The sequence below is a fragment of the Mastigoproctus giganteus genome, chromosome 3, assembly GCF_048544385.1.
Source record: "Mastigoproctus giganteus isolate SK-2022 chromosome 3, ASM4854438v1, whole genome shotgun sequence".
In the NCBI taxonomy this organism is placed as follows: Eukaryota; Metazoa; Arthropoda; class Arachnida; order Uropygi; family Thelyphonidae; genus Mastigoproctus; species Mastigoproctus giganteus.
The window spans coordinates 211,968,953-211,986,515 of NC_143577.1; the positions used below are offsets into that span (position 1 = coordinate 211,968,953).

At 38.6% G+C, this 17,563-nt stretch overlaps 2 protein-coding genes across 2 annotated transcripts in view; both read right to left on the reverse strand.

The window, feature by feature from the left end:
• The window catches only part of LOC150088658 (uridine diphosphate glucose pyrophosphatase NUDT22-like), a 28,002-nt gene extending 11,580 nt beyond the window's left edge, over window positions 1-16,422 (reverse strand). The window contains exon 1 of the mRNA XM_090370847.1: window positions 15,821-16,422. Coding sequence (XP_090226973.1) covers window positions 15,821-16,318 — 498 coding nt within the window. The 5' untranslated portion in view covers window positions 16,319-16,422. The remainder of the gene's footprint in view (window positions 1-15,820) is intronic.
• Window positions 16,423-16,667: 245 nt separating this feature from the next.
• On the reverse strand, window positions 16,668-17,331 carry Alg13 (Alg13 UDP-N-acetylglucosaminyltransferase subunit). Its single transcript, XM_090370848.1, has one exon. It carries the CDS (start codon window positions 17,275-17,277, stop codon window positions 16,774-16,776), a length of 504 nt encoding a protein of 167 aa, XP_090226974.1. The 5' UTR covers window positions 17,278-17,331; the 3' UTR covers window positions 16,668-16,773.
• Window positions 17,332-17,563: the final 232 nt, after the last annotated feature.

The window sequence follows — 17,563 nt, forward strand, 5'->3', positions numbered from 1 at the left end:
ATTTGCATAGATTTTTTAAGTTATCACACAATAATACTGTGTTAAAATGATTCATATTATTTTAAAATACTTAATCAAACGTATAATGTACTACATACGTACTATTTCCTAAGAAATGTTTGCCACTCAGAGTTTTTCCCTATAGTCCATTTTGCTTTCCCTCTTAAGAAACCAGCAGTATTCTCCCAACATGTTAGTATCCCAGCAACCCAAATTTTGAGGGGAAAAAACTGAGATGGGAATCAAGAAACTGAATTTTCAGACATTCAACAACCCATATTTTTATAATATTGGAGTAAAGTTGACACACAAGAAATTCATAATTATCTTTTTTTTCTTCTTCCAAGAAATATATGTGCAACTGCTTTAAACGACTGCCAATCTCCTAGTTCAGTATCCTGTAGCTTTGTTTCAAATACATCATTTTTGAGGCCAGTGGTGTAACTATGCCAATGCAGACAATGAGGTGCATTGGGGCCGACGACCTAAAGGGGGCCCACTGTCCGAAAAAGAAAAAAATTGAGTAAAAATGCAAGTTTTTTAGTTATGTTTATGATAAAATTTACTATGTCTATGAACAATAATTTTTTCACATGAAGCATGTTTATTGTTAACTAGCTACACAGCAGAAGTGAAACTGCAGTGAATAGAGGTGAAATGGTATTAGCATAGCTGCTGCTTCCAGAGCAATTGTTAAGGATTTTTTATTTTTATCAAAACAAATATTTTTTTGGGGGGGGCCCACACTAAACTTTGCAGTGGGGCCAACTTTTTCTAGTTATGACACTGTTTGAGCCCAATGAAATTTCTTTCTTTCTTTCAATTTGTTTTACATCTGTTAAATTGAGAAGGTAGCAGAATCCACATCATCCTTTATTCAGAATCTTAACAGAATTTTTCATTAATCCAAGATTTACATGCAAAGGTAGAAGACAAACTTGTTTTGTTTCAACCAGTGGAACATATTTTATATTATTTCTCCCTGGTAAAAATTCCTCCCTCTCCCACTTTGTACAATATGTTTTTCTGTTGCACAACTGTCACACAAACATAGAAAATAGCAGCATTTTGTGAAAGCTTCCTGTAGACCAGTGAGTAATCCAATTACCTTAAGGTCACCACAGATATTCCATGGTACTTTATTGCAATCAGGATCTTGGAAATACTTTCATGTTTTTTCAAGCCAACATCATAAAGTAATGGAAATTCATCCCCAGGAACTGCTAAGAATGAATTTCCACTGTGCAAGAAAACTGCATTTAAACTTAATTTTGAAGCATCAATAAATATATGCCATTCGCCAGGATTGTGTTCAATGCCCCATTTGTTCAGAAGACCACTAATATCTTCACAGAAACATATACAGTCTTCTTCTTCTTTTTTTTTTTTTTTTTTTTTTTTGAGTAGTTGTTGGCGCATCGGCTTCTGTGGCCATAATGCACCTCCCAAGGTTTTTGCAGTACTTTGATCCAAGCCCGAGGCGGGATTCGAACCCGCGACCTTTGGGTTGCCAGGCAGGCATTTTACCCACCCGGCTAGCCCGGTCGGCTATACAGTCTTCCATAATGAAATATTTTGAAACCACTTTGTGATGTTTTCGATATACAATACTGTAATTTTAGTTCCTGCTTCAAGTAACTTCCACTATTGTAGCCTAGAACCAAGGAGTTCTGCTTGCTCTTTAGATAAGTTTAAATCGCAAATCAAGTCACTCAACTCTTGCTTAATTAAGTGCGACATGCTACAATTTTCTGGATGGTATTCCAAATCTGTTGAAGTGGATGATCCAGCAAAGTTTGCAACACAAGAATCCTCACTATATTTGCCACTGCTTCCTTTATCCCATAATTTGGGGAAGCTAGTATCAGAAGGTATTACTGCAGATCATATGTTAGGAATTTTGATGCTGTGATTGTGAAGGTCTTACCATACCATAGGAACAGCTAAAGATGTTTGTTTAATTTTCCCAGTTAGTAACACACCCTCAGATTTGTGGTGCAGGTAATACAACACATATACTCCCACCTAAAAGTTTGGAATCCATTCAATTTTTCTTAATTTTCAAAGTTTTTATTAAAATAGGACCAACTTGTTTACCAATTTTCATGAAAATATTTTATATTATGTATAAAAATCAAAAAACTTAAATAATATTTGAGAAATTTCTAAATATTTGAAAATATTCCAGAAAGGCGTAGAAGATTCCTGAATATGGTAGAACATTGTAGGATATTCTTGAATGCAGTAGAATGTTGTAAAAGATTCTCGAATGTGGCAGAATGTTGGAGAAGATTCTAGAGTGGGAGTGTTGTTTCAATATTATAGAGGACTGTAGATTCTAGAGTGTTGTTTCGATATTATAGAGGACTGTAGATTCTAGAGTGTTTTGCAATAATATAAATTGAGGAGTAAGAGCTGTAATTATAAAATCGATCACTGATTATTCAGAAAGTGTTTAGTATAAGTTTTATGTGTTTCTGATAAACATGGTAAGAAATAAGGAACTGAGCATTGAAAAAAGAAGTGCTATTATAACTCTGTATAAAGAAAGTTATTCCACAAGAAGTATTGGCAAAAAACTAGGTGTTTCATTTAAAGCAGTACAAACTAGCATTCGACGATTCAAGGAGACTAGCAGTTTAAAGGGCAAACCATGATCAGGAAAATTGTGCATAATAACAGAAGCACAAGATAAGACCAAGATACTGATGTGTAAATGCAAATGAGCACTTACTGCACCTGAAATCGGAGCTGAGTTCAATAGGGACAGAGAATGTCCTATGTCTGCATCTACTGTAAAACTTTGTCTTAAACATGCAGGATTTCATGGATGTGTAGCGGTCCAAACACTCTTATTAAAACCAGAAAATCAAAAGAAATGGTTGGCCTAAGAACCATCAACATTGGACAATGAAGAGCAAAAAAAACATACTGTGGATGGATGAATCCATATTTAAAATTTTTGGATCCAAGAATAGAGTTAATGACAGACAATTAACCAAAGAAAAAATGGTGCCACATTATTCTGTGTCTACAGTCAAGCACTGTGGTGGTTCCACCATGATCTGGGATTGCTTTTCTGTTTTTCTGGAGTGGGTGACATCATCAGAGTTGAAGGAATTTCAGAAAAAGAAGGCTATAAAAACATTCTTGAGCATAATGCAATATCGTCTGGATTTTGAATTTGTGGAAGTAATTTTATTATAACAAGACAATGACCCAAAGCTGAGCTCTAAGCTGTGCAGAGACTTTATAGCAACTAAACAACAGGAGAAGATATTGCAAATTATGGTATTGTTTTGGTTTTTTTTTGTTAGTTGTTGGCACATCAGCTTCTGTGGCCATAATGCACCTCCCAAGGTTTTTGCATTTTACTGTGATCCAAGCCCAACAAAGTGGGATTTGAACCCGTGACCTTTGGGTTGCCAGGCAGGCATTTTACTCACCTGGCTAGCCCGGTCGGCTAAAAAAAAAAAAATGGTATGGCCACCCCTAATTGCCTGACTTAAACCCAATACAGCTTTTATGGGATCATCTAGACTCTCAAGTCTGTGAAGTCTGCCCATCTTCACAAACTTTATAGGAAACCTTGCAGATTGATTGGAATAATGTTAGTCAAGACAATATTATAAAATGAATTGCCAAAATGCCCGTGTAAGGCAGTAATGAAATACGAGGGGATATCAAAAAGTTTGTACACTGACCTAGATAAAACATCAGTAGGAAGATGCCGTTTTTAATATAAGTTGTCTACATATTCAATACTCTTAAGCCTCTCTTGGTAAGAGGACCCCTTCATTACCCTCACCAATCTTGTTGCTCTTCTCTACATGCTCAAGCAAATCTACATCCTTCCTAAAATGAGGCCTCCAGACCTGTATGCAGTACTCAAGGCATGGCCTGACTATTGCCTTATATAAAGGGATAAAAAAAAGGTAAAGTGCAGCCATTATCAACCCACTGCAGGATGGAAGCCTCCTCAACAATTCATGCTGAGGGAAATGGACCATAATCTGCCACGCTGGTCCAGCGCAGGTTGGCAGATTGACCGTATTCAGCAGTCAGGGGCTTGAACCCCGGTCTACTCAAAGAGCATATGCTACTGCACTCCCGCTCCTGACCACTCGGCTATGGATAACACCCCCTTTTCACCTTTCTAGGGATATTATTTCTAGGTAAGTGTACGAACATTTTGATACCCCCTCGTATCATAGAGGATATTTTCATGAAAATTCAGTACACTGTAGTTGTTAATATTAATCATTTCAATATTTTTATTGCTGTAAATTTTTCAATGCTTAATAAAAAACCTTAAAATACTTTGTAGTGTGTTGTTTTTTATATTAAACCTTACATTGTCTTAGCTAATTAAAAAAAATAAAATTAACAAAAACTGTTGTCATACACTATGATTCCAAACTTTCAGGCAGGAGAGTATGTGGAAACCAAGTGTTGTCCTGATCACCAACCTCACAACCAAAGTACAAAGAATATGCACATTTATTAATACTGTAGATTTTCTTTCCATGAGTTTTTGTTGTAAACCAGCTACACATGTAACAGAAACTGTTGGGGTTATTCTAACAGTTCCTTTGTTTCTGCTTAACCATTTGAACAATAATGCTAAACAAAATACAGAGGAAACAAACAATATGCAATAGATATGCAGATAAACTGTACACATTCTCATACTATAACTGTTTCCATTACTAAAAGAGAAGTGGAAGGCAGACAAAGTCGTTAACCCTCCCCAACATTACTGCAATTCATGAGTACATACAAAAATTATTATTTGCAGGTAATACAACAGGTCAATGTCATATCTACTTCCCTAAATTGTTGTAGTATATTTGTATTAAGGGTAAGCACAAAAACCTGTATAATGTAGAAGTTGTAACATGATTTGAAATTTTAAAAATTAATTTCAAAATTATGCATAAAAATTGACTGCAAACAGCTGATATATTAGTGGAGGGTAAAAATCATGTTGGTCAGTGTAATTATTCATTACTACACGATTTTAACGCCATAGCAGCAGAGCACTGGTAAAAACTTTACTCGCTCCACCTGAGATTGGCTGGTTGAACAAGAAATTCACCTTTGGAAAACTGAGAAGACAGTACCTTCACATGTGAATAATGCTTACAACCAGAGTTATCAGTCAACATCATTAAAGTAATTGAGCAAAATGGTTTAGAAAGAAAATACAGGCACACAGAAAGCTATAGGAAATAAAGCTATGGAGAGTAAAAGTAAAGATTCTTTAGCAGCCCAATTCCTTTTCTTATATTAATAACAAATACAATAGAATCCCCATTTAAGATTTGCCTTGGAGACAAGATTTCTGTACCTCAAATAAGAAAGTTCTTAGATGGGAAGGGGGGTTATGAGACTGAAGCAACCACATGTTATATCTAAACAACTGTATATAGCAATTTCTTTAATGCTATTTTTAATTAAAACAACAGTACTGTATTTTCCCATATATCATGAATATTATTTTTTAAAACAATGCCGAAGGGAAGATGTCTGCTTTGTTATTCATGCCTATTAAATGAAGAGCTGTTGTTGTTGTTGGTTTGGTTTTATTGGCGCATTAGCTACTAAGGCTATAATGCGCCAAGACCATGTCATTTATAAAAAAGTTTAAACTTTCAGTGACCTAATTAGTTAGGTCACTATGTCCAAGGGTATAATAAATATATAAAGGAAAAGTGTATATTTTATATTCGATTAAAAATATTTATTGATTTTAAAAAGCTAAAAACAGCTGACACATTGTCATTGTCGGATAAAATCTGACTGAGTGTATATGGCTCAGTCAGATGATTAAAAGCGGTAAGACGGATATTTCTAAAATCTGGACAATCAATTAAAATGTGTCTCATGGATAAAACTGTGCCACAGTTCTCGCACATAGGACAGTCATCTGCCCTCAGCAAAAAAGAATGTGTAACATGCCAGTGTCCTATGCGGAGACGAGCTAGAACAACTTCCTCCTTACGAATCCTGCGCAGACTAGACTGCCACAGTTCAATTACAGGCTTTATACGATGTAATTTATTCTCAGTCTGCCTATTCCACGAATCCTGCCATTGGGAATGTAACTTTTGCTGTACTATTTGCCTGTAGTCTGTATAGGGGACTAACAGGCAGCAGTTATTATTGGGAATTGCTGATTTGGCTGCGGCGTCAGCCAAATCATTTCCCCTAATCCCAATGTGGCTCGGAATCCAGCAGAAGCGGATGTCATATTCGCGTTCATGGAGAACGTGAATCTTCTGCTGAATGCTAGACAGAACTGGATGAGGATTATATCTCACAGATATTAAAGCCTGTAACATGCTAAGAGAGTCGGAATATAAAATGAACCGTTGGTATTGGCATTCACTAATGTGATCCAAGGCTAACTCTACAGCGTGCAGCTCTGCAGTAAATATACTGCATTCAGAGGGAATCTGCTCTGATATAGTGCTGTCTGTAAAGACAGCAGCAGATCCCACATATGATTCTGACTTCAAAACGTCTGTGTAGACTGGCTCGAAGTCGGAATATTCAGTTCGGTGTGCTGAATGAAGCTGCAGGTAGACACATGATGGAGTGTCCGACTTTCCCCAGTTTCTAAGCGACAAGTCGCATGCCGGGACACGAGCATGCCAGGGTGGAAAGGGTTGCTTTGATGTTTGGGCAACCTTGTCTACCTTGATATTAAGTTCTTTGAGTAGCTCTTGGAGACGAATACCAAAAGGACGATTGGCAGTCTTACGGGTGTTGTACAAATTTTCCCATCGTGGCTCAAAAACGAATGGCCACGTAGGATGGTCTGGCAGGGATTTCAGTTTTAAGGCATACTTTAGAGACAACTGCTTACGACGAAGCGATAACGGTGGTTCGTTTGCTTCGACGTATAAGCTCTGGACAGGAGATGTTCGAAATGCTCCAGTAGCGATACGTAGAGCCTGATGATGGACAGGGTCCAGCCATCGAAGGGCACTGTCTCTGGCTGAAGTATATACTTGGGACCCATAATCTAATTTGGATCGCACAAGTGCACGGTACAGCCGTAGTAGGGTGCATCGGTCTGCACCCCAAGATAAAGAGGAGAGCGAGCGGAGCATATTAAGGGCTCTTGTGCACTTTGTGCGGAGTTGACGAATATGATCCAAAAACGTCAGTTTTTTATCGAATACGAGTCCCAAGAATTTTGTGTTCGCTGCTACTGGAATAGCATTTTGTCCGAGCCTTAATTCAGGTTCAGGATGAAGATTACGCTTGCAACAAAAGTGTACGCAAACGGTCTTCTCCGGCGAGAACCTGAAGCCATTAGCAAGTGCCCAGGAATTCAGACTATCAATGGCTTTCTGCAGTTGTCTTTCAATAACCCTCATGTTGCACGACTGGCAAAAAATGCTAAAGTCATCAACATAGAGGGCACTGTTTACAGTTGGAGGAAGTTGTTCTGTGATGGAATTTATTTTGATTTATATCAAAATTTATTTTGATGGCAAAAAGCGTGACACTTAATACTGATCCTTGTGGTACTCCCTCCTCTTGGCTAAAGGAGCGAGAGAGTGAGGATCCCACACGAACTTGGAACGATCGATTGGCTAAAAAGTTTTGAATAAAAGAGGGCAGATGCCCTCTTAGGCCTAGGCTATGTAAATCTTTTAAAATGCCAAATCTCCAAGTTGTGTCATACGCTTTCTCCATGTCAAAGAACACCGACACCAAGTGTTCGCGTTTTAGGAAAGCATCCCGGATGGATGCTTCCAATCTAATAAGATGGTCCAAAGTGGACCGGTTCCTTCGGAAGCCGCACTGGATGCTGGAGAGAAGGTCATTTGATTCTAAATACCATATTAAATGAGAATTGACCATTCTCTCCAGGATTTTGCACAGACAGCTAGTCAGAGCAATAGGACGATAATTGGTGGTAACTTTTGGATCCTTTCCTGGCTTAGGAAAGGCAAGAACGATTGCCTTTCGCCAGGAATCCGGAAACTGCCCCTCAGTAAAGATTCTGTTATACAGAAGGAGCAGACAATCCATAGAGTTTGGTGAAAGATGTTTAATCATTTCATAATGGATGCCATCTGGTCCAACAGCACTTGCTTTGGAAAGAGTGAGGGCTCTTTTCAGTTCCTCTATAGTGAATGCCCCGTTGTAGGGATAGAGGCCCTTGGTCTTAAATTTAAGTGCTTGCTTTTCCAGTTTATGTTTAAGGACCAGGAACTCTGGGGAATACGAAGATGTTGCAGAGATGTTAGAGAATGTTTCCCCAAGAGCATTGGCTATTGCAGTTGGATCTGCAATAGCGCATCCATTATAATCTAGGATTGAAGAAGGGTGGGATGTATATTTTCCCTTCATTTTCCGGATTTTATCCCAGACTACCTTAGAATTGGTAGACTGGTTAATAGATGATGTAAAACGGATCCACGATTCCTTTTGACTCTGACGGCGGATATATCGTGCTTTGGCTCGTGCACGTTTGAAGGCTATAAGATTGTTCGTGGTAGGATATCGGCGAAATATCCCCCACGCTTTGTTTTGAGCCTTTTTTGCTGCTGTGCATTGTGAATTCCACCAAGGTTTGGGAAATGGTGGAAACCGGGCTGATGTTTTTGGGACAGCATTAGCAGCTGCTTGGACGATGATTTCTGTGATGTACTTAACTGCATCATTGATAGACTCTTGACTGACTGTGCTAAGATCAAAATTTGCCTGATGTTGGAAGGCAGTCCAGTCAGCCTGATCAATCTTCCACCGTGGTAACCTAAAAGGAAGACATGGTCTCCCACTGTCTAACAAGGTTATCACGGGGAAGTGATCGCTTCCGTATGGATTCTCCTCCACTTCCCAGGTGAGTGAAGGGAGTAGAGAAGGGGAGCAGATAGAGAGATCAATGGCAGAAAAAGTACGGGTATGCATGTGGAAGAAGGTGTTTGTTCCAGTATTTAGAAGGGAAAGGTCATTGTCATTGAGCATACGCTCTATGACTCGTCCCCTTCCGTTGATGTTAGCACTACCCCACAGGGTGTTATGTCCGTTAAAATCCCCGAGAAGTAAGAAAGGGGGTGGCAGCTGCGTAAGGAGATCATCAAGGTCTGCCTGGGGGATGTCAGTCCCAGGTAGCAAATAAATGGAGCACACAGTTAATAGAAATCCCACTGAAAGGCGAATTGCAACAGCCTCTATGCTGGTTGTAATTAGCAAAGGCTGCACTGGGGTCTGGTTACCCACAAGGATAGCCACTCCCCCATGTACAGGGCCATCCGCAATTCTATCCTTTCGAAAAAATGTCATGTTGTGCATGGTGGGATCATCATTTGCCTTTAGATATGTCACCTGCAAGCAAAAGCAAACTGGCTCGTGCTTTTGCAGGAGGGCCTTGATGTCATCCATATTTTGCCGGAATCCACGACAATTCCATTGTAGGAATTTAGCCATTATTTTGGCTTGGTGGGTCCATCAGGCGGCTTCCGAGGTGCTGAGGGCTTACTTTTATCAGTCTTGGATTTATCTTTTTTGGGGAAGAATGGACGCTGTCCCGTGTCCATTTCTTCCTCCGCAAAGAGTTCCAAGACTGAATCTTTGGGTACCTCCTTCTGCTCGACATCCATCTTTTCTTGGGTACTAGGGGGACTTCCCCTTTCTTATTCTTTTCTTTCATAATTAACTTAGTTACTTGTGGAGCATTAGGAGGTACCGATATAGGAGTGGCAGCTGATTGGTCCTTTTGTGCAGGTTTTTGAGAACTTTAAGAGATACCGCGCGATGGGAGTGAAAGACTCCTTTGGAAGAATGGTCATGTCCGTCTGAGTTCCGACGAAACATCTCCCTGCTACCTTCTGGGCGTAGGTAGGTCTGTTGATATTCAGGGGTTTCACCGATTTCCTTGCCTCCTGGTATGATATGTTAAGCTCTGCCTTCAGCCGTTGAATCTCTTTTTCTTCTTTCCACCTCTGGCATGCTTGTGAGTAGGCCGGGTGTTCGCCTTCACAGTTAATACAGGTGGGTTTTGCGGCTGAGCATGCTGTTGTTTCGTGGTCCTTTGCACCGCATCGAGCGCATGCAAGGACTCCACGGCAGGCCATTTGAGAATGTCCATACGTCTGGCACTTAAAGCACCGTAAAGGGTTCGGAACATATGGACGCACTGAACAGTTGATGTATCCAGCTTTAATCTCATCAGGAGGTTTAGGAGAGTTAAAAGTCAGGATAACGCTCCTGGTTTTAACAATTTTTCCATCCCTTCGCGCAGTAATTCTCTTGACGGCAATGACTCCCTGTGGTTTTAATTCGGAGCAGATTTCCTCCTCGGTTACGTCGAGAAGGTCCCACTCCGAAATGACACCTCTCGATGAATTGAGTGTTCTGTGTGGTGTCACTGTTATAGGGATTCCTCCGATTGATGTTGTTCGGAGTAGATGTTCCGATTGCCGGTCATTTTTAGTTTCAATTAAAAGGTCTCCAGAACGAAGCCTCTTAACTGATTTGGGTGAACCTGCTAACCCGTCTAACCCTTTTTGTATAAAAAAGGGCGACATTTTACCAATTGGTGTCTCATTGGTAGAATGCATAATTAGGAACCTTGGGACTGGCCCTGATGGTAGTTCGGTTCGCTGCCTCTTTTTAGCAATACTGCTATCAGTGTCTTTGTCATTGTTTTCAGATAGGGACCGGGTTGGGGCCCCTGAAGAAATGAGTTTATCAGGATTCATGGAGTTTTTTTAATTGTTCAGTGCCCGGGCTCCCCACCCACCACGGAGCCCAAAGGGACGCCCACTACCCGGCATGCAATAAATGCGCTCGGGAGTGGGACGCCAGGGCTACCCAGACACTATACCCGCACCGCCGCCAGCCTGAATCCTGTCCCTCGGACCATGAGGGTAGGGGCATGGCATTGACACGGTTGACCCTCGCAGGCGAGCCTACTAGCCGATTGATCCTAGCCGGGCCTTCCAGGACCACCCGTCTTGTCGAAGCAGGGGCCAAAGTGGTGTATTGAAGCTGGGCCCCTCAACCACCAGGATCCCCCTTTCTGAATTTCCACGGGTCGCAGCGCACGGCAAACACGCCGGATTCCATTGATGGAAGCCTCCAGGCTTACATCAATGGAACCTAGGCTGTGGGCGTTGGATCCCAGTGATGCTAGTCTGGAAGTCCAGCAGCGTCACTGGGAGGTCCCCTCACCACGTACAGGTGCCCACGTCGAGGGGATTAAATGAAGAGCAACTCCCTCTCTAATTGATCAAGTCAAGCCAAGCTGCTGCATCAAGTTTTAATTAACTCATATCTTTTGGATGGCCTCATAATCGGAAATTGCCTCTTCAAATGTAGGGCTGGTGTTTTCTCACACATTCCTTCTTTTTCACTCTTAGATTTTGTTCCTTCTCTTTTTTTCCCAACATGAATAATCAAACTTTACAAAATCTGTGGTGCCTCCGTAGCCAGGTGGGCAGGAGCAGCAGTGCGTTTCACACGCTTCTTGACTAGACCGGGGTTCGAGCCTGTGACCACCAAATATGGAGGATGCGGAAAGGTCAGGGAATGACCACTGCATATCTCCGGAGCAATATGGCCTTAGTTGCTAATGCTCCTAAAAACCAAATAACAACAACAACAACAACAAAATCTGTGCAATGAATGTCTGAATTTGAAACTCCCTTTGGTCTTTCTTCTTCAACCCCATTTTCTCTGACTGCATCTTAGTATGCATCTTAGCAATAGTGAGGAACCTTGATTTTGTGAGGCCAATTGGTAATTGTTGCAGAACTTGTTGCATGCCAGGAAGCCATATTATATGCAAAGTTTGCAGGATATTCAATTTCTGCTCAGTCTTTCTTTCTAAGGAAGCAATTGCCTTCTAAACTTTTGTCTTTTGCTGCTCAGCTGTCACAAAATGGATCATGCTGAGATAAAGGGGATCTAACCTGCTAATATAATGAACAGGGAGGAAGATCACTTTCATATTCCTCAAAAATGTCATGGTTGGTGGTTGGGTGATTGTAATCACTGTTCCAGCCATGAGGGCTCTTGGGCAAACAAAAATTAATAAATACACATATGTGTATTTATTATTATTAGTAGTGGCATATGATGCAAGAAAGCAAGCTTATAAAACCATCAGCCCTCCCCCAAAAAAACTCCCACATCACCTTTACATCCCTGTTTAGTTCTTTCTGTCTAGAAAGGGATGTATAATAATGTCTAGTTCTTTATTGGACACTAAACCAGGGTACAAATTGAATATAGAAACTGGTTTTTTGTTCTAGTGCTTCTTCCACACTTAGTAAATGTGGGCAAAAGAATAGAATAAAAAATGCTAATTCAGAGGAAACTATACATTATTTATATGGCGCTTTAGCCAGGACCACAAAAAATTAATACTTTTGTATTAATTTTTTGTGTGAAAAAAAAAATGTGAAAAATGTAAATGTAAACGTAAAAATGTGAAAAAATCCTAGGTAAAGAAACTTTAAATTAGGATATTTAGTTATTTAAATAACTAGCCTGTTTTATACACTGTATAATATAACTATATAGTATAACTAACTTTTTTTTAAACCTGCATAGTTTTAAAATAATCACACTCGCTTCTCAAAAAAGGAATTATACTTATCAATTTCTATTTAATATGAAGTATTAAGTAGAAATTGATAAGCATTATGTGAACGTTAACATGAAGTCCAATAAGCCACAGGCTAACAAACCTTCCATTCCATACTGAAGTACACTAGCATACATATTATTATTATCATCATTAGCTATATGGTGAATGGAATTATGCCTTGTGCGTTTAGTCTTTAAATACAGTATCATTCTGTTCACCATTTGGCAGCTCTCATATCGTGGAATTAACTTCGCAACTGTGATGGCATGTTTTCAATACCAGGGTACCTGCCCACCCACCGATGATAGGCCAATAGCGCTGAAACGGTCACCAGGGGGAGCCTGATATTCACAGAGTTTCCGAGAATAGATAACAACAGTCTTCTCTACTGGGGAAGCGTTGCCTATTCGAGGAATTTATGAGCTTTTGAGTAGTGCGAGTTGAAGGGAAGTAACTGTCCCTTTCTTCTTTCTACGGCATTTCCTTCCTCTACCTCTCCTACTATCACCTTCCTACATCTTTTTTGTTTTCCTAAGTCTAATAGAGATAGTATGAGGATAACAGAGATCTTTATCCCATACCATATTTCAAACAGTGCCATCTGGGTGGTGGTGCCCATCTGAGAATAAGTAACAGTAGTCTTCTCTACTAGAGAAGCATTACTTGTTCAAAGTAATGCAATACCTGGTATCTTGTTGTGAAGGTAGCCACAGTATGAGATATAATTAAAATGATGCCTTTATACTACGTATGTAGTTTAATTTTATGGGTTAAGTATGGTGTATCTATACTGATATTATATATATAATTAAGAATTTACAGATAAAGGAACCACTAGGTGGCAGTGGCAGACCTGGGATTTACTTAAAGATGTAACTAAAGGGAAGTGTTTTACTTTCATAAAGGTAACTACAGTGGTCTCAGCTTTTTTAAATTCTATACAGCAGGGCCAACCGATGATGTTACCAACAGCAAATTCTAGATGGGAAGTAATCTTGGAAGCTACTAGGCTTTTCATACCAACTAAGAAATACTGTTCAAGGTTCAGGCCTAAATGGATGTCGGATGAATTAATGAGGCTTGTGGTGGAAAAGAAAAATGCATGGAATACATATAAATTATCAGGCGACACAGAAGCCTACAGCAGATATAAGCTAGTCTGTAATCAAGTCACAAAGGAGGTTAGGCAAGCGAAGGCAGATTATGAGAAATCTTTGGCAAAGGATGCAAAGACTTATCAAAGTTTGCAGATCATTCTAAGGTTGGCAGGGTGGTTAATGACAGTAACAATAGTATGCTACTGCAACAGAATCTAGAAAAGTTGGGTAGATGGGCTGAGAAATGGCAACTGAAGGTTGACAAATGTAAGGTACTGCATAAGTTTAGCAATAATCCCAGTAATACACTAACTGGGTGATACCGCTCTCAGAGTATGAGTAGCAGATAATAGAAAAGACCTGAGGGTAATTCTGCAGTCAGGCACAAAGCTCTCTGACAGTGCAGACTGGCTGCTAGGGCAGGTCATGGGGTTTTACCAATGATACACAAGGAATTTTGCTAGCAGGGATAAGGAGGTAAAATAGGATAAAACAGGGATAAATACAATAGGATCCTGTTGTATAAGGCAATGGTTAGGCCACATCTTGAGTACTGCATACAGGTCAGGAAGCCTCATTTTAGGAAGGACATGGTTCTGTTAGAACAGATGAAGAGAAAAGAAGAGCAACGGGATTAGTGAGAGAAACAAAAGGATGCTCTTACCAGGTTTCAGTTCTGCAACCTGCAGTGTGTGGACAGACTAGGTACATGAAAGGAGTTCTGACTGAGGTGTTTAAAGCTTTTGCGGATTGAGTAAACTCAATACTGATGGAATCCTTCCTCTTGCTCAGACTATACATGTGTAGAAATTTTTCTTCAGCTAGCAAGCGGTTGATTGACAGAACAAACTCCCATCTGATCTAGTAGAGGCAGGTAGTCTGAATAAATTCAGGAAGAACTAGACAAGCTGTTAGAAGGGATGGAGAGGATATGGGGAGCATATATTTTTTTTTTTTTTTTTTTGGTAGTGTTGCTGTATAAGCTTCCTTCCTTGCATCATTTGCCACTACTAATACTCATATGCATTTTGTCACAACACAGACAGATTTATGTGCATCCCTATAATGGAGTTTATATTACACTGTTCAGAGAGCAAATAAAATAAATTATTTTGTTTATACAAACTTGGGCTTTTCTAAATAAATAAATACAATAGGCTTTTAATCACATTATATTTCATATATTTTCCTCTAGCTGTAAAATACCTCTTTACCCAAAATGAAGGATTAATGTAATATCAAAAGCAAAACTTATCAGATTTTCATTAAAAGTTATTTGCAAGAGATCTTATTTGTATTAGTAAAAGATTTTGTGAATTTATAGAAACAGGAAATACAGAAAGCAACAATGTATTATACATTATATATTTATTTACCATATACTGTTTATGGTAAATCAATATTCTGTTTTAGATATCATAAATATTTGAACCTTGAAGCAGCCACTCCAAGAAATCTAACAAGAAATAATGCAATAATGGATCAACTATCTATCTAATCTTTAAAGAAAAGGCAGGGTGTACCTTAGCTGCAAAACCTAGGTGAGGTGAAAGCTTACTTTTTAGGAGAAGTGAGCACTGTAACTCATATAAGCACTGTAACTCATATCAAATACAACTTTCAGCATACCTGGAACAAAGTAATTCTCAAAGAGAGAACACATTTTGTTTATATTTATTGAAACTAAAATCAGAACACACAACTGTTCAAATGATGAATGACACAGTACTGAATGCCATAGTACTAATAAAATTATATATGCATATATTATTATTAGCTACATGGTGCAAGGAAGCCCAAGGCTTATGCTGCACCAGCCAAAAAAAAAAAAAAAAAAAAATTCCCCGAGTTACCCTAAGAGAAAGTCAAATGTAGAAGGGAATCACCAAGAAAGAGAAGAATGATGATATCCAGCTCAGGACCCTAAGTGTGCCAAACCCATACTCACCAGATGTGAGCCCCTGAGGTTATTTTATATACATTTAATTTTATATTAATTAAATTATATATATATTTTTAAGTATACATTGCCAAAAATATAATATACAGAAGCTCTTAATAAGCCAAGAAATACTTGCAAGACTGAAGTCATATATAAAAAAATTACCTTAGGTTCTGGATGTCCTCCTGCTCTATCAATCATTCCTTGTGCTTCTCCACACACCTTACTCCTCCTGATAAATATAAAATAATTATCTGATGTTTCTAACATTGCCCCTACTCCTAGGGGATCACTCATAAATGCTTGTGGATTTCCATGTTCCCTTCTTCCTTCTTCTAACAGTAAGTTAACAGTAGGACTATAGTTGGTACCAAGGAATTCTTTATAAGAGGTTAATCCTAACTTTATCAACACAGTAGGACAATCTTCAATATTTTCCTGGTTTTCACAAGGATAGATATGCAAAGAGTGCAATCTAAATTTGGACTCATCATAAAGATAAGAATTCTTTGCAAGCTGTTCATTCCAGATTTTATTAATGTCCTCCTCTTGATTTTTATGATGTTTTTTATTATATTCCAGATTCCATTCAACAATCACATGACCTTCATTCAAACCATGGCCTCTATGACAAACAGTTACACAGTCAAAATCTTTTTGCATTTTTTAAAAAAATCTGAATATTCTGATTATTCCTCAAAAGAAGTTAGTTTGTCTTACTATTACTCATTAAAATACTTTTACTGTTATAGAAGTTCAGTTCAAGTTCTAACATATTTCATCTTGGAACTTTCAGATAAAGGTTTAATAACTTTGGGCACTTGGCATATACTTATGTGGAGTTAACTGATATTTTAATTCTGCAAATATCACAGTCTTAATAACTTTTGAAGGTTCAGAAAATCTATAGACAATGTTTATGTGTCATTATTTAGAATCAGCAGTCTCCTAATAATTTGGTTTTCTCATCTAAACACAGGCACATGCGGATTTAAGCACTATATTAAAAAAAATATTTCAGGTGGGTTTGTATATAGAGTTAAGTGTGGACGTATTTCAATCCTTTAACAGGTATATTTATTTACCATTTTAAATAAGCATATTTTCAAATAATCTGATTACCGATATCCGATTACATTATCCATAAAGGAGGGAAACATCTTAGGTTCAGCTGGGGAAAATGGTCTAATTTTTTTATAATCAAACGTCATCAGCGTTTCATTTAATGAACTGCATTTACATAATTTTAAATATCCATCTTTCTCGAACTGTTCAGCCAATTCTTGCTGATGATTCTCCATCAAAGTATCATTTATAACCACAATAAGAGGCTTCTGGGATTCCAGAGCTTCAAGCATACTACCTGCACCAGCATGGCTAATCACTATGGTCGCGTTTTTGATGTCCTGGGTCAACTCATTTTTATATCGAAAATACTCAATTTTTAAATGGCCCGTCTGTTCTGCTTGCGGCTCAAATGATCCCCGCCCAATCTGAAGGTTAAGATTTTCGCATCCCAAAGATTCTAACGTTTTTATGACTTCATCTGAACATATTTTTTTGATGAGTAAATCGAACGAGGTACTCCCTACTGTTACAAATATGCTTTTAAAAACTGCCATAGTTCCATTTGTTTACGTGTTTCACGCCGCACGACAAGAACGCCACAATCGATCAGCAGTTCACAGTTTTATTTTATTACAGTATTTTTTTTTTTTTACAGCCACTAAATTCCCTCCGTATTAATGAGAAATTCCCTTTCTAGTTTAGAAATTCGCAATGATTCATTAAAATATTTAAAAAAAAAAAAAAGAAGAAGAAGAAGAAGAATTCATATGTATTATGAATTATAAATACAAAGTGGCCAGAACTGAAGTGAACCGATTTGAGAAGATATACAAGACAAAT

Excerpts from the sequence above, each read along its gene's own strand:
- Alg13 (XM_090370848.1), bottom strand. The coding sequence starts at position 17,277 with ATGGCAGTTTTTAAAAGCATATTTGTAACAGTAGGGAGTACCTCGTTC.